This window comes from Talaromyces amestolkiae, assembly GCF_001896365.1.
Source record: "Talaromyces amestolkiae strain CIB chromosome Unknown scaffold7.1, whole genome shotgun sequence".
Taxonomy (NCBI): Eukaryota; Fungi; Ascomycota; class Eurotiomycetes; order Eurotiales; family Trichocomaceae; genus Talaromyces; species Talaromyces amestolkiae.
The window spans coordinates 1093237-1118068 of NW_024468043.1; the positions used below are offsets into that span (position 1 = coordinate 1093237).

The 24832-nt window shown below is 45.9% G+C and overlaps 8 protein-coding genes across 8 annotated transcripts; 5 read left to right on the plus strand and 3 right to left on the minus strand.

The window, feature by feature from the left end:
* Positions 1–256: 256 nt before the first annotated feature.
* Positions 257–3385, plus strand: BHQ10_004411 (uncharacterized protein; the record flags this gene model as incomplete). The annotated part of the gene is made up of 14 exons (XM_040876774.1): positions 257–453; positions 512–692; positions 747–866; positions 916–1007; positions 1069–1241; positions 1299–1405; positions 1469–1596; positions 1655–1772; positions 1831–1948; positions 2022–2286; positions 2340–2394; positions 2453–2642; positions 2712–2890; positions 2960–3385. The coding sequence occupies 14 exons, from the start codon at positions 257–259 to the stop codon at positions 3383–3385; spliced, it is 2349 nt and encodes a 782-aa protein (XP_040732915.1).
* Positions 3386–4802: 1417 nt separating this feature from the next.
* On the plus strand, positions 4803–5426 carry BHQ10_004412 (uncharacterized protein; the record flags this gene model as incomplete). The annotated part of the gene is made up of 1 exon (XM_040876775.1): positions 4803–5426. The coding sequence occupies one exon, from the start codon at positions 4803–4805 to the stop codon at positions 5424–5426; it is 624 nt and encodes a 207-aa protein (XP_040732916.1).
* Positions 5427–6632: 1206 nt separating this feature from the next.
* On the minus strand, positions 6633–8361 carry BHQ10_004413 (uncharacterized protein; the record flags this gene model as incomplete). Its single annotated transcript, XM_040876776.1, has 4 exons — positions 6633–6832; positions 6897–6990; positions 7048–8090; positions 8160–8361. The coding sequence occupies 4 exons, from the start codon at positions 8359–8361 to the stop codon at positions 6633–6635; spliced, it is 1539 nt and encodes a 512-aa protein (XP_040732917.1).
* Positions 8362–10212: 1851 nt separating this feature from the next.
* On the plus strand, positions 10213–11421 carry BHQ10_004414 (uncharacterized protein; the record flags this gene model as incomplete). The annotated part of the gene is made up of 3 exons (XM_040876777.1): positions 10213–10771; positions 10832–11002; positions 11054–11421. 3 exons carry the CDS (start codon positions 10213–10215, stop codon positions 11419–11421), a joined length of 1098 nt encoding a protein of 365 aa, XP_040732918.1.
* Positions 11422–11909: 488 nt separating this feature from the next.
* Positions 11910–17068, plus strand: BHQ10_004415 (uncharacterized protein; the record flags this gene model as incomplete). The annotated part of the gene is made up of 5 exons (XM_040876778.1): positions 11910–12589; positions 12640–13023; positions 15910–15935; positions 16004–16126; positions 16194–17068. 5 exons carry the CDS (start codon positions 11910–11912, stop codon positions 17066–17068), a joined length of 2088 nt encoding a protein of 695 aa, XP_040732919.1.
* Positions 17069–17325: 257 nt separating this feature from the next.
* BHQ10_004416 (uncharacterized protein) lies at positions 17326–19298 on the minus strand (the record flags this gene model as incomplete). Its single annotated transcript, XM_040876779.1, has 8 exons — positions 17326–17618; positions 17667–17861; positions 17912–18064; positions 18131–18216; positions 18268–18365; positions 18418–18942; positions 19001–19079; positions 19141–19298. The coding sequence occupies 8 exons, from the start codon at positions 19296–19298 to the stop codon at positions 17326–17328; spliced, it is 1587 nt and encodes a 528-aa protein (XP_040732920.1).
* A 223-nt stretch (positions 19299–19521) lies between these two features.
* Positions 19522–21526, plus strand: BHQ10_004417 (uncharacterized protein; the record flags this gene model as incomplete). The annotated part of the gene is made up of 3 exons (XM_040876780.1): positions 19522–19603; positions 19661–20038; positions 20091–21526. The coding sequence occupies 3 exons, from the start codon at positions 19522–19524 to the stop codon at positions 21524–21526; spliced, it is 1896 nt and encodes a 631-aa protein (XP_040732921.1).
* A 510-nt stretch (positions 21527–22036) lies between these two features.
* BHQ10_004418 (uncharacterized protein) lies at positions 22037–23372 on the minus strand (the record flags this gene model as incomplete). Its single annotated transcript, XM_040876781.1, has 2 exons — positions 22037–22829; positions 22879–23372. 2 exons carry the CDS (start codon positions 23370–23372, stop codon positions 22037–22039), a joined length of 1287 nt encoding a protein of 428 aa, XP_040732922.1.
* Positions 23373–24832: the final 1460 nt, after the last annotated feature.

Sequence of the window (24832 nt, forward strand, 5' to 3'; positions counted from 1 at the left end):
GCCACGTCGAAAATGAGGAGAATTGACACATAACATGCTCGCTGTGGCTGGCTGAAATAGACTCGGGCTGGAGTTCTTAAAAGTGGGTGTCTCATGTTAATCTTAGGCGCAATCGAGAATGACGTTTGAGTTGTGAACTTGAGCCCGAATGATCTTTTAATTTAGAGGGTTGTCCTCTGTACGGCCTTATTCTGACTGTTTCTTGCTACTCGTATTCTCATAGTCCAGCTACCGAAAAAAAAATCTTTCGTCCAACATGTCGTCGGCAAAAGCAGAAAACCAGAACACCGTCTCTGAGAGCACTATCCTCCGGGTCTATAACTATGAGCCCGGCACCAAATCTATCAAACAGAAGAAGACCCTTCAAATGCCTATTGAGCAAGATTTGAACAAAATCACTCTTGAATTCATCCGCAGTCTTCTTGTGCAGAAGAAGGTTTTCGATTCGCCTGAGTATGAGCACCGTTGTTCTGAGGATCGTATATTATGTTTTGGCTTACAGTTTGCCCAGTGTGACGACTCCTTTTTGCGACACCGTTGGTGCTGAGATGGATGATAGTATGACGTTTAGTGTGTATCTGAATCAATTGGATGATGAAGAGGATGCAGGTAGCGGGAAAAACGATAATGATAAAGTTGAGGGGGATCAAGAGAATGATCAAAATCAGACAACCAGCAAGTCCAAAGAGAAGGTTAGTGCGACACCTACTAGACGGCACAATGTGCTTAATGTTGGAATACTATAGGGAACAGCTAGCTCCGGTGTTAATTTTCTCAAAGTTTACTATAAAAAGAGAAAGGTACAGCAAAACTTGGAAGACCCTGCTAAGGAGTTTCTCAAGAAGCAACTCGATTTGAAACTCCAGGTAATCGTCGATTGTCCTTCATTCCTACAATGTCACTAATTTGGCCTAGTCAGCGCCAGAACTTAAAGATATACGAGCAGAACTCCTGTCATCTGCTTTTAATGCTGACAAGTGGAGGGCATCCGCAACCGGCAAACGATCGTGAGTTACCGGTCATTGATCCTGTCTCTCTTTTGGCCAAGATTTTTACAGTGTTGTTCAGGGTTGCAGCAAACTTGAACGAGAGGGATTGGAGTGTCATTACAAGAACCAATTGCCTCTTGAGCGGATATAAACTTGCATTCGAGCCTAAACCGGCCAAGAAAAATGAAAAGGGAGAGGTGGTGGAAAAGGCCCAAACAATACCCATAGGCGTTGAGCGGTCTCCTTATAATGGTATATGATCTTTCCCGGATGCCGTTGATGTCATACTAATTCTCCATCTTCGAACAGCGTTCAGATTGAAAGAACGAATTTTTGACGATTATGAAGTTGCAGCGCCCCCGAGTAAAGCAATTGATTCAAATGATTCCCAAGGTGTTAATGCACCATCTTTGAGGGTAGATAGTCACTTCTGTTCGAAAGAAGTTCTTCACATTTCTTATATTGATCTCATTCATTAGTTCTCGTTTCGAATCCCGAGATTTCAAGTCGACGACTCCTCATATGTCAATGTCATTGAGACTAGTACAGCATTGCAGTCATCACTAGCTAAAAGCTCATTCTCCAATTCATCTGTTGAAGCCTCTGCGTAAGAGACGTTGGAAACCAAATGGCAAGTTTCAACGCTAATATATCTCAATTACTAGTGGTGGCAGCTTCTGGGGCGTCTCAGCGGCTGTGAAGGCTGGGTTTCAACAGGGGCGTCAGGAACAGAGCCTGACGGCAAAATCCGATAAAGAAGATAACATCCATATCACATATAACGTCAGTAAATCTCCTCTTCCAATGCATGAGTCTCGGCGCATGGTTCTAACATGATCAGTTTCCGCGAGTGACGGTATTCTTGGACGCTAACTCGCTTGAACTTACACCGGAGGTCAAGAAAGACATTGCCAAGGTAAAAGACCAACCGTCACTTGAGAACTTCAGAGAGAAATACGGTCAGTCACAGGCCCTAGGATGTGTTCCTTTATTAAAATCATTGAAATGAATCGTGGCCTGATAAGTCTACAGGCGATGTTTTCTCACAGAGAGTCAAACTTGGTGGTAAACTTACATCCTCCACCCACATCAAGTCAAAATCAGAATCAGAACAGTCAAAGCGTGAAAACCAGCTCAAAATTGCCGCCGCTGCGTCTTTCTCTGGGGGGTATGGTTCATTTTCCGCCGAAGGTAGCTCGTCTAGTGGAGAACAGAAGGACACCGGCACGGACAAGCAAGACTTCTCTAGCACTCTGTCCTGGGAAGCCACTGGAGGGGACACCACTCTGTGTAACGAGTAAGTTCCGTTATACTTTGCTTTTGGTCACATTACTAACGCACCATGATCAGTCCACCAAAGTGGTGTTCCACCGTAGGCTCCTTTTACAATTGGCGCATTGTGGAGGTATGTTATTCTCTTTCTGTCTATCAGATAATATCTGATCAAATTTCCGGCACGACAGCATGATGCCCCCATAGCACTCTCCAAACTCATCAGTACCTTTGACGGGTTTGAGGACTTTGAAGAGAAAATTGAGCGAGCCGCTGGATACGAACCACTCGAGACCGGCAAACACGTATATATCGATGTCAAACTCTTCGAGACAACTACAGGATTGCCCCTTATTGCCTCAACTACAAAAAACCCGTTGGGTAAGTAAACATTATTTAATTTGCCTCGTCTTCGACTTTAGTTGGGGATATCTAACGAACTTTGTATAGCACGTGCGGTTGAAAATATTATCCAGGCATATCCAAATGAGTCCCCGTCTTTCGGGACTTCCAAGGAAGATCTTCAGCGACAAGTTTCTTCCGGAGGGGTCAGGATTGGAGAGGACCATCACGACCCCGGGGCGATCTGGACACTGGCACGTTGGGCCAAAAAGGGAGAAGATAGCAAGGTGAGAAACTTCTAACATCATTTATCAAGTAACAAAGGACGGCATAGCACAAAACTTACACGTTAACAGCATCATCCCTACGGAGTAAAGAGTTATCTCTTTAATAAATCAATGCGCAAAGGTGCCAAGTATCTCGGTGTAACCGATAGCATTTCACGAACCGATGCTTCGGGTTTTCTATACCCTACTAGCGAGTCCGAAAAAGCGTGGTTCACCTTCCAATCCCCATACGGCATACCACCCAAAACCGGTTCTATACTAACAAATGATGTTGTTGAGCTTCGGGTGCGAGATAAAGGGGATTCCGCGGATCTGGGAATTCTGATGAAGAGCGCATACACTGGTCATGATGAGAAGCTCAGTAAAGTGATCAATGAGGATATCCAAAAAGTTCCGGGTTTTGTGCCACGATTAGCTACTGGTAAGAAGAGCCAGGTAGTGAAAGATGGGGATCAAAGGTTTCTTCAATTTAGAGTCGAGGTTGTTGAGTCTTGAGAGCGCCTAAATACAGAGCCTTGTCGCCCATATGTCGACTGACCCAAGAAAAGTGGTGAAGGTAGTAGGACATCCCAAGTACTATCTAATTCTACCAAAATCTTATTTTGCAGATTCTAATCAGATTGCCATAATATCCTTACAACTCATCCGAGATATAGGTAAACTTTTGGTTCATTCTTATCATCCATGGATGTATACAAGGCTGCAAACTATAAAAGAATTTTGATGCACATCACAACCTCACACATTTAAATCGACTACAAATGAGGAAACACTGAAAATGGCTATCATATCTCCAACTCGTACCAAGTGACATTCCCTGCCAAAGCATGCATAATTGAAGCTGCCTTGAGCGAGACACTCCTGATTTACATGCACTCTAGCTTCAATGGCCCAGTGATCCTTGTTGACGTAAATGTTGTTTGTACCCATTAAGAACCTCGTCAGCAGCTATGCAGGCCGGGTTTGCGTGAAGACAGGTATGAATTCCTACAGTCTATTTGAAAGGTCAAAAAAAAAATTCCAATTCAAGCAATATTGATAATTCTGAACACAGAATGATAATTTGCGGACTAGGAGTGACTCGATGTATACTGGTGACACCTTAGAGACTAGGCAGCTCATATCACCCCTATTTTGATGAACAGCCATTGCAGGTAAGCAGTGGCGATATCTCAGACAAACTTACTTTTCAGTTGGTGGTCTTGATACCTAGCTTTTATGATCTTACAGAAGCATTATACCATAGCAAGTATTGCAGCTCGTAAGATCTGCATCAAAGCTAAAGCTTATATACCTAGTCCCTGAAGCTTTAGGATGATGAAATCCATTAATCCATCATATAATGCTCTATCTTCCCAAAAGTCCCTGAAGTCTATAATAATATTAATTAGTGTGTAGCCCCCTTTGTAAGATTTAAAGATCAGGTCAAGCTTCCTTTTCATGCTACTCACAATTCCTCTAGCTTATACACACATGGATTTTAATGAAATTTTCGCGCTGCTTTGAGACAGCAAAATGACTTGGTTTATCTTTTGATGACTATAGCATTTCAAATCAAAGATCAGAAAAAAACATGACTGAGCTCTGTCATTCCAAGTCCGATAAATTGAAACACCTCGTATGTCAGAACACTAACTCTTTCATCTGATGTTTATGCATCGCAGCAAATTGAAGTCAAGTTCAACAAAAAAATCATATTAATGGTCAGAATGGAAAGTCATTTTTGACTCACCTAATGACACATCCAAGCCTTTATATAGTCACAGTTGGGTATTGTGGACTATATAAGCAATAGAAATACTTCAAGACTCTCTGTCCTCCATTTGATCTTTCTAAGCCATCGAATACACAAAAGACCATATCAATCACCCAAAATAAGTCGCAAGTTCTCACCCCGGGCGAAGATAACACAATGTCCGACGCGAAGCGGAACGACCCAAAAGACTATCCTAAGCCGTACTTGGTATTGGTGGCTACAGATAAACAACAGAAAGAACTCGAAACATTGAACAAGGGTGTCTCGGAAAAGCAGCTTCTCAAGCTAGTTGCTGGAGATCATAGTTTATGTCTGAGGATCGACCAACAAAAGCTGTGTCCATCTGAAGGTCATTTAATCAGGAATTCTAAGAAAGAATACGTCAAGGAATCAGACAAGAAATACCCTATTGATGTGTTTAGAAGAAGATTTGATACTGGGAAACCAGCCGAAATGGAAATGATATTGACGCCGATATCACAGCCGGAAGATGGCAAGCCGGTCTTCAGAAGTGGGAAAGCGATGTTCAAGGCAATTGGAGATGATAAATTTCCACTCGTGAATTGGACTCTAGAGGCTGGAAAATATAAGCTCGAATTAATTGGTACGATTCACTTCAAGTATATCAATCATGCTGGAGAATTCGCAATATCCGAAGAGGCTCAGGTAGATCTCATATTCATGCTTGAGATCGAAGAGGACAAGAACTCGCCCACTGAGGAAGACTCTGATAAATCAAGCCCTGAAGCCTATCTTACTGAAGCTGATCTCGGGAGGTGAGGTAGACATATTCCCACGGGCCTTTATCACTTGGCATCCCTTTATTTCTTCTCATGCAAAACCACGACTTCGGCGCCCCGCCCCGAGAATCAAGCGGTTGATGGAGATTCTAGGCTCGGTGAATTCATTCTTTATTTTTATTCTTTTTTTATCTTCTATCTCCTATTTAGACAGCAATTTACACTACTATCCTTAATGAATTCTTTTTGTTCAGTGTCGTTATAGGCATAATATCGGTCACGGGTTGCGAGGTAGAGATGTGGCAGCCACCGAGATTGGCCAGATGCCTGACCAGCAACGTGGCGAGCTCTCTCTGTATGGTCTACCATGTCCTCTCTGACACTATAGTCCTCAGAGAGTGCCGGGTTGAGATAAAGGCGTTTTCCAGGTTGATGACAAAGGTTATGATATTATCGACCTAGCTATGTTTGGGTTTCGTGCCCAATTCTCTTTGCAGCATGGCAGGAGACCTTGCGCCACGTGCAGATAGGCATTACGGCAAGGCTAGTAAGGGATGATATTATCCTTGATCACAAATATGTTTTGACAAAGGGCGCAAGTGTCATGACTGTCTCTCCAGTCCCACACATTGATACGGCGGTATGGGGTCCCACAGTTAATAGCTTCGATAACCGCCTATTCATACGTGGACCTGGTGCAAAGAGAACCAATATGATCGTGTTTGGCGCATTTGACGGCGGTACCAAAATTTTTTCCGGGCGTCATTTCATTCATTTCATCAGTACCAGGGTAATGTCGTTGGTCGCTCTGTTGTTGCTTCGGTTTGATCTGAAGCCCGTATCGAACAATGGTAAATGGCCGGAGTCGCTGAAGGTTCTTCGCATGACATCGTGTATGCCCGCGCCTAGGGACGAGTTGCTAGTTGAAATTGTACCTAGAGACAATCAAGAGTGGTGTGTAAAGTTCTAAGCGTCTAGCACTGCTTTGAACATGGTCGCTGAGGGTGATACACAGCCTTAACGTGGTTCGTATTTATGCTGTGCCACGCTTAGTTCCAGGGGAGATATGACAGGTCTATACTATTTTATTTATGCCTTACAAACAAGGTACATACTGGCATAGTAGCTCTTAGAACTTCGTAGCATAAGTTATATATGTTATGCTGAATCAAATAGGACTTGGCTGTATCGCCAGGGCATCGAAGATCTGAATCTTATGGCTATTCCGTAACTCAGTGTACATCCACTAGTAGCCATAGAAATACGTGTACTGCTGATCTCCTCTTCTGACTTCCGAACTTTTTTCCTCTGCAATTCGGGTCTCGTCCCAAGTTGCAATCAGTCTGGCCCTACGGCGATTTGCGATTTGGTACATGATGCGCACGAAGATAAATCCGGCAATACCCACAGCAATCAAGACCATGGTGATGACAAGAGGGGTTTTGTCTACAGGAGGTCAATATCAGCACCATGAAGCTGAAGCTCTGATTTGAATGAGAAGAAATCTTACATGATGGTTTGTACTTTGCTCGGAAAATCTGACCAGCAATGACTCCAGCAATGTTGGTCCAGCCATTGAGACCCAATACGAATGCTCGAGGCCCCTAAAAGTGAGGTGTCAGTGCTCTTACTGATGATAAAGTAATGGCAATGAAACTCACTCGCAGAGGAGTATTACCAGCTAGCCATACAGCGACTAGTGGACCAGCAACAAACGCTCCAGCCAGACATACGTGAGAGAATCCATATCGCAAGCGGGGATCATCAGATGTGGCCATGACTATACAGCCGATTAAAGCTAGTGCCATACCAAAAGCCGTGTGGAGAGATCGCTCCTGCAATCTGTCGCTAGACCATACTATGATTATCAAGCCGACAGTACCAACGACGAATGGGGGTACGCTCATCAAAGTAGCCTTCACACCCGAGTAGCCCATGCCTTGCACCATAAGGGGAAGGAAAGTTGTGAATGCAGTGACGGGTAGAACTGCAAGAATGTTGAAAAGTATAATCAACAGCTTCTTCCAGTCTTTAAGGACATCAGTGATGTCTCTCATGGTGATGGAATCATTGTTGTCATTTTCAATCTGGTTGCCATCGGAAGCCAGGTCAATGTGCGAAATATAGTCTCTTTGCATGCGGTTGAAGGCATGTTGACGCTCAAGAGGAGTCAGAAACCAGGCTGTCTCCAGACTTTTAGGCAGAATGAACAGTACAATAATGCCCACGAGAATGGTCAATCCACCTTCAAACAGAAACAGAAGCTGCCATCCTTTGAGACTGGACGAGGTGATTTGCAAGAATCCGTATGCGATAAGACCGGCAAATGCGCCGGCAACGGAGTACATTCCTGAGAACGCACCCATACGCAAACCGAGTGCATATTTAGGATAGCATAACGACATCAGGTAGTAACCGACGGGTGTATAACCAGTTTCAGCCGCACCAAGTAGTAAACGCAGTGCTATAAGGGTGGCATTGTTTTTGATGCCGGCATGGGCCATGCATAGTGCACCCCAGACGATGAGAAGGACTGCTAGCCAGTATTTCGGACCGACACGGCGAGCAATCATGGAAGATACCGGTTGCAAAGGCACATAGGTAGCTGAAAAGAGCGAGAGGGCGTTTCCAACGGTGTCTGCTGAGAGATTCGCATCTTTGAGGAATGAGCTCGTAGCCACGAAGCCGACATTCGTTTTGTCAACTGAATCACAGTAATGATTAGTGTACTTTTTCGTCGGTTGTGCATAGATCTATATGACTGAAGACTTACTGCCGCATAGAATGAAACCGATCGAAAGAATCGATGTCACAAAAACGTCCAGTTTCAAATTGATCTTTCGGTCAAGAGCCTTTTCCTCTTCGGTCACGGGCTCATAGTGTTGAGGTGATGGGGCTTGATTAAGTCGAGACAAATCTACCTTCTCGATCTGCTCGACATCGCTGCCTTTTAATTCTGAAACGTGCGATGCCATTATATCTCGCGTGCTAATACAAGGGTAGGAGACACTTTCATGACGGCGCTCAGAGTGGTTTGTCTTCTTTATGTGCTGAAGTAGCACTAGACAAGTTCATAAAAGTTAAGTTTCCCCACGATTCCTTTCCCCATCGTAAGATGTGTCCGTGCTTATGGGCTTTACCCACCCCCGCAAGCAGATTAGCTTGCAGGGACATGGACCGGAGATTCATTTGCTTGGGCAGGTAAAACCCGGGAAGAAAGAAGGATTGCAAAGAAAGAAATCTCATTCGGCGACGGATGATAATCGAACGTCAGGGAAAGCGTGGGGAAAGTGCGGAGTTGCTCTTCCTTCCCCCACTAAATATTGCCCACCTCGCCTTACTTTTTTTCTCCTCCTCCTCCTCCTCCACCTCCACGACCTCCATCTAACATGGGGAACCAATGCGATAACAAAGAAGATAGCAACACGGCCATGAATCGTCCAAAGATGGAGTTTGAGTGTGGAGTTTGTGGAAAGACATATTCGAAGAAGGATCACTTGCAAGTATGAACATACATTTCTTGGTCTCTCTCGCGTTTGTGTTACTCGCTAAACAAATGTATGACAGAGACATGAACGAATACGTTAGTGCATATAGTCTATCAACGAATGTCCTTGCGTTGACATGCTGATATTGCTCTGTTGGCAAATCATGAAGATACTGGAGCCAAACCGTTTCGATGCGAAATCTGTAAGAGAAGCTTCTCTAGAGGAGATGTTCTAAGCAGACATGTCAAAACTCGGCATGAAACAAATCGTCACAGCACCCATAATACCGAAAGATTAGATAGGATTGACAGAACTTCAAATCAATATTCGGACCAAAGAAATCTAGACAGAAACGAAAGACGATATGGAGTTGGGGATATTCATGATTCTTCGCCTGCGGCTATGTTTTCTGGACTACCCGTGGACGGTATGTCTGGCCTCAATGCCGGAGGTACAAGCATGTTTGTCGATGATCCAAATGCACCCGCAACGAATTATCGAGCTATTCCAGAGGAACCGTCTTCGTTGCTATGGCCGGACTCGGAAACCTTTTTACAGAGCATCTTGACGCTTGATCCTATGGCATGGGATCAATCAATGGCAGATACGCGACAGGTTACCTCAGTCTATGATGAGTCTCATCTACCTCCGTCACTTCCGAACGTACTCCAACATGATACCTATGATCTTGACAGAGACAATGATGATGATAATACAGAAGATTTCTCGCCAGCAGCAATTGACGGACATCGAGCCGTGCAAACAGTCAACGGGCTTGTCAGGCGAACAGTCAGTATCAATTTCCATCACCAAAATATTTGTTCATTATTAACTGTATTATCCGAATAGCTACATAGCGTGACAGCTCCATTGAAACTCACTGACCTCACTCCGAGATTTCTTGACAGCAGTCTTCACATGTTTTTTGACAAGTTTGTTCCCATTTTCCCTGTGATACACCGCCCTACTTTTCTTCTGCGAGACTGTTCGGCACCTGTATTACTTAACGCTATTGCTCTCGGATCACTCTTCCTCGGAAAGGAAGAGAGTATTGAAAAGGTTCGGCTGGCGCAGACAGTGATTTATAAATGACAAGGCACTAACGGGGAGTCTATCATACAGGGCGAAATTTTATGGCGACTTGCGCATACTGCCATGGCAACTTCCTGGACAGCCATGATCAACCAAAAGAGAGAATACGATGCATGTGCTGGTGTACAGCTTGTGTTGTCGTCACTACTTAGCCAAATATACGCCGCGCTATCGAGAGTAAGATCCATTCAACACCCATAGATTATTTTGCAGTGGCTAACGAGGTCTTTCGGGTAGAATCGAACAATGAGAATGACTAGTCAGACCTTCTACGGGTTGAGTATGCATTGGGCTCGATACTGCGGCATGTTCGAATCTGCCACCAAAGACGACATCCAATTACCACATGAAAGTGATCCGCTGGAGCGCAAAACGCATTACTGGAAGCTATGGGTCGGTAAAGAAAGCCAGCTTCGAATTCTCCTAGGACTATATATCATCGATGGAGTGGTCTCTCAATACAGCGGCAACGGATTCGGCACGCCGTGGCCCAGTATAAGCACCTTGCCACTGCCAGCTAGTGATGCGGCATTTAACGCGACTTCTCCGGACAAATGGCTATTGAGTATTGGAGACATCGACAGGCAACGGCGAACAGATAGCCTTAATGATCTTTGCTATCGATTCTTTGCTCCACAGAATAGAGACCATGACGACCAGTTCACGATAATCCTGGAACAAGAGCTGGAACTTTTCAATACCAAGATTGCACTAGAAACTATGTATTGTCTGGCTACAGCTTCAAACCGTACCGAGCGTCCACCAGTGGGAATTCCATCGAAGCTTGATGTTTCCCGAGCTCTATGTACGATAAGACGGCATATCTTGAATAACAGAACATTATCACCTACCGAACGTTCGATAGCCTTACTACGCTGGCACTCTATATGCCTGGACACAATCAAAAGTACTGCAAACGGCGCTCGACGGATGTGTTATCAGTTCGGACTCACACAGCATATATTCGGAGGTTTGACAAGACAGGAGACCGGCATTAACCCCCACCGATGGATCCAAGGGCCCAATGCACGAAAATGTCTGTTGCATTCCTTTGCAATACAAGATATAGCATCACACATGCCACTAGGCGTTGCTCAAGATGTCTACCTTCCTGGTGGTCTCTTTGCTGCTGCTACGACATACAGTTCCTTTGCACTCGCATCTACCTTGAAAATAGCCATCCCGTCATCGGTTGACTGGGATGTCGTCCTTTTGTCGGGGTTCGATGGTTATTCGCTACCCTCCACTGGTGCGGTCGGTGTGACTGAAAGTGCTCGAGGGACAGCTATGTTTATACAGGGTGTTCTCAGTCCACTCGATGGTGAGTGCGAGGTGCATAATCTGCTGTATGATTTGACCTCGATCAAAACGCTCTTACGTGCAATGTCGGTCCACTGGGGAGTTGCACGGGAGATGGAAGAGGTGATTGACGCATGGACACAGCGATTTGTTTGACATAGTCGTGAAGGAATGCATATATATGCAATGTCTCTATTTTTGGCTAAAAAGGACGTATCTTAGTGTTGAGAAAAGGAACAGACTAGCATCAAACTATGACAGTCTTCTCCAACAGTTGACGCGTAATACTCTTCTCAGCCAGTATGAAATAATGAAGATACAAAGCAATAGACATCCATGAATCATGCAACACTCAAGCATCTCCGCATTTCTGATCCGAGATTATGGACCGGCATTTATCCTTGCCGTCCCCCATTTTCCCCACGGTGGGGAAACCAGTGGAGGGAGTATCTTAATTTCCCCTATCGTAAAGAACATGCAAACTAGAACTCCAACAAGAAACTAATTATTGAGACTTCTCTGTATTTCTACGAAGGTAGACTCAAGAGATCTACCTATATAGAAGTTGCATACCCGGTTTTGGTTAACATCAAGCTGGTTTTAGAATTCATGCATGCATACGGAATAGTATCACCAACAACAATATGGTGACTCGCGTACTACCAGAAGACTTCGCACTCATTCCTGACGAAAATCCAGACAAAATTCATGCTCAATTCGATGAACTAAGATCAAAATGCCCCGTTGCGCACTCAACCGCTAATGGCGGCTACTGGGTTTTATCCCGCTACGACGATATCCAACGCTGCGCTACAGATCATGAAATGTTCGTTTCGTCTGTCAAAGCTGTGATTCCGAGTGACCCGCGTGGAACACGTCGACCACCTTTGAACACCGATCCTCCAGCACATACCCCCTACAGGACGGCGCTAGATCGGACTCTGAAACCCACCCGCATCAAGAGACTTGCCCCTATTCTGACAGAACATGCAAGACGAGAGTTCTCCAAAATTGTCGAGCGCGGTTACGGAGATGTCTGTGCCGAGTTTGGTGCCTCTTTCGCAGCGTGGGTGGAGGTAAGCTGGCTCAATCTAACAGATGAGACGGCACCAAAGCTTGCAACGACGGCAGCTGCGTGGATCAATGCGTGGAGGTTGCAGAATAAGGCCGAAACTGTAGCGCAGTCTGAGAAGTTATATGATATTGCGCGAAAATTGTTTGCGGAACGGCGACAGTCACCTTTAGATCCGGAGCAGGATCCGGCTTCATCCTTGCTATTGGAGAAGGGACCAGATGGTCAGCCGTTGACTGATGAGTTATTAATGTATGATCCTCTATACAGGTTTTGTCGTGATTATACTTACTGCTTTCTAGCGGTGCTCTCCGCCAGTCCCTAGTCGTGGGCATGGTGGCTCCTCCAATTCTCATCGGAGACATGTGCAGCCATCTATCCCAAGACAAAGACCTCCAACAAAAGCTCCGAGCTGATCCAACTCTAATTAATGCCGCGGTTGAAGAATTTGTCCGCCTATACGTCCCATACAGAGGATTCTCGCGCACACCCAAAGAAGACGTCGAGATTCATGGCGTCAAAATTCATGCCAGAGAACCTATTACAATGACATATGCAGCAGCAAACCGAGATCCAGAAGTCTTTCCAGATCCGCACACATTTGTACTAAACAGACCTAATGTGACGTCGCATCTGGGATTTGGTCGTGGTCGACATCGATGTGCGGGGATGCCTTTGGCTAGAATGTGAGAATACCCTTCCCATCAACACTGCCCGATGAGTATAGAATGCTGATAATTTTTTATTACTATATAGGGCTCTTCAAATTGCTCTCCGCGTAATTTTGGAGCTAACAAGTGATTTTGATGTAGATGGGCCTCTTCAATATGCACAAATGCCCGAAATGGGTATTACGAGTTGTCCCCTGAAGGTGGTTGCTCGTTAGAGAGACCTTGTTGTATAACCTTTAAGTGGCATGAATAGATTAGACAAATTTCATCACCCATTCCTTTTACGATCTTTTGAAATTTCTGTTTAGATTAGCTTTTGGAATAGCACCTGAGCCATCGTCTAAGGCTCAGCCATCTCAGAGGGAGGACTTTGAGAACCCGGACATATTCAAGTCTCTTTTATACATAGTTGCACTCAGTAGTCATCTAGGAAAATCCCCAAGCATGATGTAAGCTTACCAACAAAGCATATTTAGCAGTCAATGCGTATAAATAGATTGTACCCTCAATATCTGCGGAGACGAATCTATCAATGGCAAATTAAAGGCTTTAGAACAAGCCCTGAGCTATCGACAAGAGGTTAATGTATAGGATAAACAGTATGCCGTTTTCAAATGTGAAGAGTTGACTAGACTCTCAAAAGACCCTACTATGTAGGGTATACGAAAGGCCGATTGCAGGAGTTGCTTGACTAACGTTGTCCAGTTGAGCTTATTTCCCCATAATGTGAAAACCAATACAACATAGCTTGTAGACCCGGGATGTAATGACTGGAAGAGACGGTATTAAGTTTATATTTCTTGTTGACAATGTCACGTTCTTTGATATTTTGACTGATAGGGCAGATAAGGGTCTCTTGGCGAGAATTGTGAATTATCTTTAGGAACTCTCTTCCGTTCTCTGTCTCAAAGACTTTTGGACTGATTGTCGGATGTGTCATTATGATAGCCTCCAATTATGGGAAACAACGCCAATGAAGGAGAAGCCTTCGGGAAGTTTTCCTTGCAGAGACACAATCAGGCCAGTGTCACTGCCTTGAAGCTGGATTCGTTCACATTTCCTGCTTTAGCAGAGGTCCAGTATGCTCATTCCATCGTTAAGTCTTTTCTGTATTGCGAGAATGGCTATGGAAAGCTTAGCTAATTTTCTCGCAGAAACCATGCTGCACATGGGCGTACGATTTATCAATATTATTACCCAACCAATTTTAGCAACATCTCTTCTCCCTCTTGTATGGGGCATACTGCAGTTATGAGTTCACTTGGATCTCTTCTCATACAAATATAGTAGCACTGACGTATGCCTCAGTCCTAGCTGAACTATCCCTAATCTTCGGAACGCACGATGAGTTTCGTGGAAATTCGACGCCATTTGAGTGGAAGCTAAGTGTAATATTTGAGGGTGAGGCATATGCTTCCCATTCCGAATCCAAGAAATGCTCTTCCAATTGCCCATCAAGTCTAGTTCAGACATATCTTCATTTGCCTCGGACCCTAACCAGGTCCCGGGATATGGGCGAACTACCTCAGATGGAAAGACGGTGAAATGACAGCTGCCGCGGAGGGACTCGTCAAAGATTGTTAAGTGGCCGTATGGAAAGGAGCACTTGAAGGAGTACAGCAGGATGTCAATAACGCTTCTGTATTCCGATCATGCCTATGTATGCATTTCTCTTTATATGACTATCGAGGGAGGATGTCTTTGTTGGACTTGACCACTAAGTAATCAATTTCGTGATCTTAGAGAGAGCCAAGTCTATTTCCAACTGATATTAATTATCAACGTGATCTACCAAGCCCTGACTGAAACAAGTCACAACAGACGAAAAACCCCATTAACCAATCACCGTCTCAGAAGTGATCTCGATATCAAAGAGGTGCGGGCCAAGATGCGCTAAATAGACTAAAATGCATTAAGCATCTAGTTCAATCAGACTTATTGGTTCATCGCCTAATCTAGCCTGATTAAGATTTGAGCTCCTACGGCCATGGCCGAATATGGATGGCTTGATGAGCCTCGACATGTCAGGCACTCTATCCTCCCCAGTACTTCATGCGCTTACATGAAGAAAGAGTCATGTCTAATAGATGGAGAGATGGACACGCACTGTACTAGCGGCTTGCTACATTGATTAGTTCTGAGAAATCTAAGTCACGAGTCCTACATCCTGGCCTTTCGCTTGGTACGTATGGGGTAACACTTGATAGCGAGCTTTCCTGCAAGTCCCAGACTACGATCATTCAATATCCAATCAGCATGCGAGCACGCGGATATAACAGCGCAACCGTACAACGTTCCAGTGCCTGGGGGCCCGGGAAGGCCATGTAATCAGCCGGCAGGGCCGTGAGGCTTGGACCTCATAGCTCTACAACATGGGGTGGGGAAATAGATTAATCCTAGCTCATTAGGATTTGTGTCAAAACGAGCCCATTCCTTCTTTCTTTTTTGTTCTAATTCACATATTCAGTGTTTCTGGACTCGGTTCAAAAATTGCTGTGTATTTGTCATTTGAAGGTCGAGACTCCTGCCCCGAAATCCATTTCGGCACAAGGTAAGGGGCAAAAAGCAAAGATAAAAGCCACATGAGGTTGATATTGTCGCTACTGGTGGTTGCGACGGCAGTTGGCCAGTCAGAAGTATGGAGCTATTTACCAACATGCGCTGTAAGTAGAATTCAATCAGCTCAAATTCAATTGTTTTTTTATGCGTGCCTTGGTGTTCGAGTACTAGTCTGCATCTATGGGTCGTTATAGAAAAATATAGACTGATCATCAGATAACTACGACAGCAACCATGCGCCGCCTTAGGTGCTGCAGCCGATTCGGACTGCAGTTCGACTGATTACGCCTGTCTATGCAGATCGACCACTTTTAATACCATAAGTACCTGCTGTGTACGCAGCAGCTGCGATACTTCGGACGACAATCGTACGTTCATATATTTCCAAGACGATATGCACAAGATAACGGCCTGACACTTTTGCGCTTGACAATAGTTGTCTGGGAAGAAAGCCAAGCATTCTGCAGCGATTTCGGAGTCTCAATCACAAAACTTGCGGAATCAGCTTGTTCGAGTACATATTCCTATTCCATACCGACGACGTATCCGACCAATATAGGTATGTGTTTTCAGTACTTCTGGGCTGGAAAAGAATGCAAGTTGACTGACTCCTGTCGATTTTCTAGCTTCATATTTATCATTCTTGACTGCGACTGCGAGTGTAACGACAACCAAAACCGGAACCGCAACTGCGACTCCCATTACAGTCACAAACACTATATCCATCTCTGGCGGCCAAGCCACCACCGTCACAATCACATATACACCCACTGCCACAGGCGTAGCAGCAGGGACCACTTCCACGACTTCCTCAAGCAGCGATTCTTCCTCCGGCAGCGGCAGCAGTATCGGCAGCAGTGGCAACAACGACCAAAAAGACACATCCGGCCTCAGCCAAGGCGCAAAAATAGGAATTGGCGTTGGTGCCGGAGTAGGCGGTCTCGCTCTCATCGGCGGCATGATCGCTTTAATAGTTTACTGTTGTTCTCGTCGTCGTCGAGGACGACGTAACACCAACGCAGCCGCAACCGCTACAACATCTTCAACTGCATATACGCCCGTAAACATGGTGGGAGAAGACGACAAGGCAAACGCAGCTGGGATACCAATGTATAACGAACTCAAACCCGAGCTGGATGCGCAGCAGGAGGCGGAACAACAACGATTACAGCAGCAGATAGATCAATTGCAACAGCGATTACAGCAGCAGCAGCAGCAGCACAATCCAGCGGCTGTGCCTGCATCGGCGTTTCCGCCAGGCCTTGCGGCGCCCATTTCGCCTATTAGTGATGGATCGGGGAGGACGAGTGAATTACCTTCTGAGTCGCAGGGGTATTATCAGCACCCCGATGGAGGGGCGCAGGAATTGGGTGGTGTGTCGCCGTACCAACATCAGCAGTATCAGTATCATCATGGGGTTGTGACGCAGGCTGAGATGCCGGGGGATCCGGGACATGCTGTTGGGCAGAATCAGGGCAATGTGAGGTATGAGTTGCAATGAAGGGAAGGCATTGATGTAAATAATGATTGGATTTCAAAGCGAGCTTTCTTTGGTCTTTCGCCGGAGTTTATCGTTGCATACCTCCAAATATATTTGGTTATCCCTCGAATTAAAGCACATGCAGCCGTCGACTGGGATTAATATATGACTGCCATTTCTACATTGTACAAACATCTCATGCAATGATATCATCTCATTTCATACAACTTTTCCTGGCCACATCTCTAATATTCCTCTATGAATTTTCCATCCTTCATTTACATACGCTCGCGCCGCCGGGGAGCAGCACGGATAATGTTGTCCACACGCAGCAACAACTCTGCAGCCTCGGAAGCGGAGCTGACAACAGCTCTCTTGAGCTTGTATGCCTCCACAACACCGAGTTCTGCCATGTTACTAATCTTATTCTCGAAGAGATCCAAGCCGGAGCTGGCCATGCCTTTGCTGATGGCTTGTCGGAGGCGGGCAACGAGATCTGAGCTGTCGAGACCGGCATTGTCGGCGAGAATAGTGGGGAGTTGTCGGAGTGCAAGGGCGAAGGCGTCAACAGCTGGACCTGAATTAGTAATGCATCAAAACGGAGGCTTTCTCAACATACCAAGTTGTTTCTTTCCTGTTGTGTTCTGAGCAGCCTGCTCAACAGCCAAACTCATGGTCATCTCAGCACAGCCGCCTCCAAGAGTAACCTTGGGCTCCTTGACAGTTTGTGATAGAACGGCAAGAGCATCGTGAAGAGAACGCTCTGCTTCATCGAGAAGTTGTTCGGTGGATCCACGCAAGACAATTGTGCAAGCTACATCTATCAGCGTGATCATTTCAAGTATATCGACAGTCAAAACATACCTTCACCCTTGGCAACGCCAGAGAATCGGAGCAATGTGTCTTCTCCAATGATAACTTCTTCAACCAAATCGGCGTGACCAAGCTGGACTTGCTCTGGGTTGTCGAATGTCGATGCAATCTCTGCTCCGGTGACAAGTGCTAGTCGCTCAACACCTACCCTGTGTTAGTATCGCACTACTCCTCATATTGACAAGCCAATAAATGGGTCGGTAAGCATACCATCGAAATCTGCATGTTCAATACTGGCAATTCCAGCTTCGCTGAAAAGCTGCTCTGGCCAGTTGTAGATAAGCTGTCGGTTCACACTAGATATAATTATTAGTTTTGCAATCTTTACAGTCGGCAGAATAACTTACAAGCAATTGATACCATGTGACTTGATCTTCTCGACCTTTTGGCGCATCTTTTCCCGCTCGGCCTTTTCTAACTCGGCAAGCTTGCCCGTACTGTCGACCTGTAATACTTTTAGCGAATGCCATATATCGTCCGGTAAATCCAATATTCACCTTTACGCGAGCACCGAAAATCTTAATCTTATCCGTGTCCATAGCTGTGTTGGCAACCATAATCTTCACATTTTCCAAACGCTTCGGCTGGTTAACACCAAATTTCTTGTCAAGAATAAACCCTTCATCCAGGTAGGACTCCGAAAGCTTTCCACCAGCCTTCTTGATGATTTGGATATGGCTGAGATCAGTTGAACCTTTCAATCGTAGCACAGCGTCGCAAGCGAGGGTAGCAAAGTGCTCGCGGTCCTGGGCGAGGACCTTGGAACTCAGCGTTGTGCGGGCAATGGCATGCAAATCTTTGCGGAAAGCGATAGGATCGTTACTGCGGTCTACAGCGGATTTTTCAAGTGCTGCAAGTGCTGCTTTGCTGGCTATCCGGTATCCGTCGATGATGGTCTGGGGGTGAATCTTTTTGTCCACGAGGATCTCGGCTTGTCTAAGGAGCTCGGCGGCGAGGACTGTAACGGAGGTTGTTCCATCACCGACTTCGTCATCCTGGACTTTCGAGATGTTGACCAAAACCTATACCAAAGATCGATTAGAAATATGGACACTTCGTTGATTTCTGTTGAGATCGTACCTTAGCAGCGGCATTGTCGAGTGCGATTGACTTCAAAATGGTAGCTCCGTCGTTGGTGACCAAAATCTCTCCGGTGGATCTATTAGAAGACTTTTATGTCAGCGCCGAAACATATGTATTTCAGTGAGCGATGAACGCACGCAGATTGCAATATTTTGTCCATTCCCTTCGGACCCAAGGTCGACTTCACCAAGTCTCCCACAGCGATAGCGCCGACAAACGCGGAGAGACGAGCATTCTCTCCCTTTTCCTCGGTCACGTCATCAGCGAAGATCTGCGTAGGATTATTGCCCGCCATAATGTCGGGTTGTGGTGATACTCCTTTTCTGGTGGGTTGTGCAGGCAGATCGAGAAGGCGGGGAGGTGTTTTGATAAAAAGTTAGGCTTAGGGGACCTGGTCCGTGCGTTTGTTCGTCTCCGTCATTAGCTTCTCTTTCAGAAGGTCAGACCTGAGACCTCCGCAGCTTCATATTTTTCTTTATACCGCCATATACTGGGTACATAGAAGGTCACTAGTAACAATGGCAGCTCAAGAAACTATTGGATCCGTATCTAACAAGAGGCCATTGTCCGAATTGGCAGACGACACGCCCGGCGAGAATGGTGAGTTCGCGACAATCTCTGAATACTTTTCTGCAAGCTCTCAAGCTAATAATACAGGCGGCGATTCTTCCTCCGACGATGACTTTGGCCCAGCCTTACCGTCTGCAGCTGCGCCGAAGAAGAAACGCCGCAAGCTCGCTTTTGAAAAAGTCTACGTGAACGCGCTGCCTACGTCGCAACGATACACCAAGTCGCTCATGCACCGAGACCAACTGTCGTACGTGAATATTACGCCGTCAACCGATTTCCTCATTACGAGCTCGATTGATGGCGTTGTCAAGTTCTGGAAGAAAATGGCCGTTGGGGTGGAATTCGTGAAAGAGTTTCGAGCGCATGCCGGCGAGATTACCAGCACGACTGTCAGCGCGGATGGAAGGAGTTTCGCTACAGCTGGATCGGATAAAACTGTGAAGATATTTGATGTTATTACTTTCGGTAGGACTGAATATTGAGCATGGTGGAAGTATCGAATACTAACTTGGACCAGATCTTCTAGCGTTGTTCGACCTCGAGTTCACACCACGGTGCGTCTGTTGGGTGCATAAACGTGGCGCATCCCTACCTTTGCTTGCCGTTACCGATGAAGCCACGCCTACAATCACAATTTTTGACGGTCGAGGGGAGAATCGCGAGCCAATGCATACGCTCCCTTCAATACACAGAAAACCAGTTGTTGCGCTAGCATTCAACAATATCTTTGACTGCGTCATCTCAGCCGACGAAGCCGGTATGGTTGAATATTGGAGACCTTCAGACGACTTTTCGAAACCAGACAACGTCTTCGAACTGAAATCATCTACAAATTTGTTCGAGTTTCGAAAGAAGAAATCAGTGCCATCATCAATCACGATCTCGCCCTCCGGGAAACAATTCGCTACTTTTTCATTTCCGGACCGACAAGTCCGGATTTTTGATTTTCAGTCTGGAAAATTGTATAGAACATACGATGAATCATTAACGACAATCACTGATATGCAAGAAGCTGGGACGGCGTTGGATCGACTAGAGGAAGTCGAGTTTGGACGACGAATAGCCGTTGAGCGCGAGATCGAAAATCCAGTCTCGCGATCCAAAACTAATGTCATTTTTGACGAGTCCGGTCATTTTATACTATATGGGTCTCTCCACGGCATCAAATGCATCAACACATTCACCAATCGCGTGGTCCGCGTATACGGCAAGGACGAACCATTCCGCGCCTTGAATCTGGCAGTATACCAGGGCGCACCACAAAAGAAAGGAGTCGTCACCGTCAGTATGGCCGCCAGTTCCAATCCTCTTCTCCAAGAAGCCGAAGAACGCGATCCCATCCTCGTGTCCACCGGATTTGGCAAAGTTCGTTTCTACATGTTCACCAACGACACCGAAATTAACAAATCGACTCGCGACATCCAAAACGAGAAACCGCGCGAAGGTGACATCGCTTCCAAAGAATCCACCACCAAAAAGACCGAATCTGGGACCTCCGCAATCCTACACACAACGTTGGGCGACATCCACCTACGGCTATTCCCTCAAATCGCACCCTTAACCGTCGAAAACTTCGTCACCCACGCCCGCCAGGGATATTACAACAACACAATCTTCCACCGCGTAATCCGCAAATTCATGATCCAAGGCGGCGACCCCTTAGGCGACGGCACGGGCGGCGAAAGTATCTGGGGCGGGGAATTCCAAGACGAGATATCGCCAACCATCAAACACGACAAACCGTATACTTTGAGTATGGCGAATGCGGGGCCGAATTCGAATGGGTCGCAATTTTTTATAACGACAGAGAAGACGCCGTGGTTAGATGGGAAGCATACGATTTTCGGGAGGGCGGTTGCCGGGTTGGATGTTGTGCATAGGATTGAGAATGTGAAAGTGAAAAAGGAGAGGCCGGAGGAGGACATAAAGATTGTTAGTATTAGTATATCTTGAGTCTGACATACTACTTACTGTACGTATGAATTGTAGCCTGAGGGCATTGGATTATACTGCGTACTTGGTCTGTGTATATCCCTTGTTCCATCTACACATACCTAATATCTCACCCCTTACATAATAAACTCGAATGATTACCAATGAAGCAAGAATCCAGAGCGAGTAAAGGAAAGAATCGATGACTCCAACATTCCATATAGATAACCTTATAACTTTAAAACCAGGTAGACCCAAACAAGGGAGAGACAGGGACAGGACAGAGTGAGAGCAAAGTATATAAATACGTCGTGAGAACCCAGATAATAACACCGAAAACATACCCCCGTACAATAAAAACAACAGGGATAGCAAGAAATATGTCAGATGCTATAGAAACAGAAAACGGTAGGGATGGAATTATGGGACACTGTCCAATCGAATCGATGAATCATATATGCATGCATTCAACTCCCAAAAATAGAACAAATATCGACGTCAAAATTTTTTGTGAAACAGAGGTGAAAATCTCTAATCGTGAATTGGACTAACGGGACTCGCAGATTGTGGTCTCTGCAATTCTCGATGTGATTGTGCTTCGCGCAACAGCGGCGTCGATTGTTGCTGCAATTGCTGTTGCTGATGCAAATTTGATGCTGATGCGGATTGCACACTTAATCTGTTCAGATTTCTTGGTGTTGCTCTTCCTCCTCCTGTGCCGACGCTCGATAGATCGGTACGGGAGTTGTTGGCAGTTGTTGAAGCTATTCCTATCGCTTCTGGGCCTGGTGCGGCTGCTGTTCCTGCTGCACCGCCTCCGAATGCTGCTGCCGCGGCGGCCGTGGCCATTGAATTCCTGAAAACGGGCTCTTCGACGGGGGCGACATTCTCAAAATTGCGCGCTTGATTGGGTCCCCACATTTCATGGCCATTGGTGGTCATGTTGTTGTTGCTATTGCTCACGACAGAATTGGTCAATGTGCTTGAGCGACGATTCGAGAAACTGGTCGTCGACATGCTGGGTTGTTGTTGCATCTTTGGCACTTTTGAAGCCACAGCGACGTTGTTGCTGCTGTTGTTCGTCGAAGCACGGGTGCTGTTGACGTTGCTTCTGGATAGATTACGCAGACTTCCAGCAAAGAAGGCTGCGGCTGGGCCAGGACCGCTTCCGGAACCTCCGCCATTGTTTCGGTCGTCGCCGTGGTAAAGGTTTGGTTGTTTGGCATCAAGACGTTTCTTCAGCCATACGGCAGCGGCGGCAAGTGCGGAAAAGCCGATCACTAGGATGATCAGCATGACTACCCATCTCCAGTGGGTGGAGAACCTATACACAGTCAGTGATTTTTATCATATTAAAAGCAGCACAAACTGACCAGCTCTTCGAACCACTGGACGATGCATTATCCGACGGCGACGAATCTTTCTGAGAGGGTGAAGTGGTACTTGTTGTAGTGGCCGTGTTGGTTCCTGTAGTGCTAGTCGCAGTCGAAGTCGTCGCGGTAGCAGATGTCGTCAAGGTCGATCGGAATCCACCGGCGCAATAATTTTTATACCAAGTTGACAACAACTGCTGATCCGATGTACTCGTGCAGGTGGGACACATCGAAGCGGTATACGGCAGGCCGGAAATCAAAGCCGATTGACAAAAACAGGAAACATAGGTATCGGTGCTGGTGACTGCTGCTTGAGGCGGGACACAGCCTGCTTGAGCTTCGGTAAGGAGCTGACATGTCAGACCGCATGCTGGAAAGGTTGAGCTGGCGGCACTTGGTAGGAATGAGAATGTGTCTTGTGCTGAAGCTGGTTGTGAGGCTGAGAGGAGGAGAATCGCGGAAACCAGCGTCCTTTTCAAAGAAAGGATAGCCATGGCGGAAGAGGTTCGAGTTTTATTCCGTTTACTTCATATACGTAGAATGGTCGTCTCTAGCACTTGGTTTGATATTTTGTCCCGATCTGGTGAGACGTGGCGGCCTGGCGAAGTCGATCAATCAGATGGTCGTGGATCTGCAGAGGTAAGAGAAGAAGCGACAGGATAATGGGATCACACGATGCCCATAGTTGCAACGACCGTGATAGATATGGATAGAGATAGAAATGAAATGAAGCGAAAGTAAGAAACTTGTGTTAGCAGGCCATGATTGGCCTAGTGATAATAATACTGATCAAGAAAAAGGTGAGACAAGCACGAAGTTGAAGACGAGCGACTAAGACAAACTTGCAGTAGGAAAGCAGGGAAGGAAGCGGACGCGGAGTAATATTAGCTAGCGGAGATAGCGATCGGTAATTACACGATGTCTTGACGGTACCATACGCAGAAATCAAGAAACAACTCGGCGGAAATTAAGACTGTGGCTGCTAGAATACGATACGAGACAAGGTGACTATTGTATTTGGTATCAGAAGTACACGCAATTATTATTAATATGGCTCGTACTAAGGGGAGCCAACAGCGTCGTAAATCACTTGGACAGTTGCAAGCTGCCATCGGTGTCCTGAATGGGGCTATTTGAGCTGCAAATACAACGTAGCTTGAATGACTCGAGCCCAGAAAGACTATTTTTTCATCATCGCTGATCAAAACGGCCGATCCAGTCGGGACTCAATTCCACGAAGAAATAAGCATCAGAAGAGAAGTCAATCTACTTTTGACGTGTTGATGCTTTGGGCACTTATTTACAAGGTACGTGGACGGTGCCTGTAACCCCAGTACCTAGTTCGCACGAAGTAGCAATACGACAGGCGTGATTGGTAGAAGTCTCAGCTGTTTTCAGAATGTTACTACTCCGTATGTTCATAGTCATACATAGTGGTACAACAGCTATGCCAGATCCGCCGTTTGCAGCGAGATGAAAGATTCGCTCTTCCGCACGTGTGTATATTTTACGGGTACATGACTCGTATCAGTATATTTGCTCATTGTGATTGGTGCGGATCCAGCAGGGGATAACGTATTCTGTATTAGATACGGTATCATCGTAGCACTTTTGCGTATTGATCTGGCCCCACTTGTGGCTGGCGAATCGTGGCTGGKGTCTACATTTACGTAGTATGCTTGCTTATCTTCAACTCTCAACATCGGTCTGTTCGGTTGGTATGGATGCATAATTTATTCAAATCCTATAGGCACACATGCATCTAACACTTGTATACAAGCATAATGCCATGGGAGAGGGGCGTATGTGTTTCCACATACCTACATCTTTAGACCAATATACCCGATCGTCCTCGGATATATATTTGCTCAATATAGACTCATGCTTGAGATAAAATGTATCAATACATACCTAGCTAGGTAGACTCCGCCAAACAATATTGAATTAAGACATC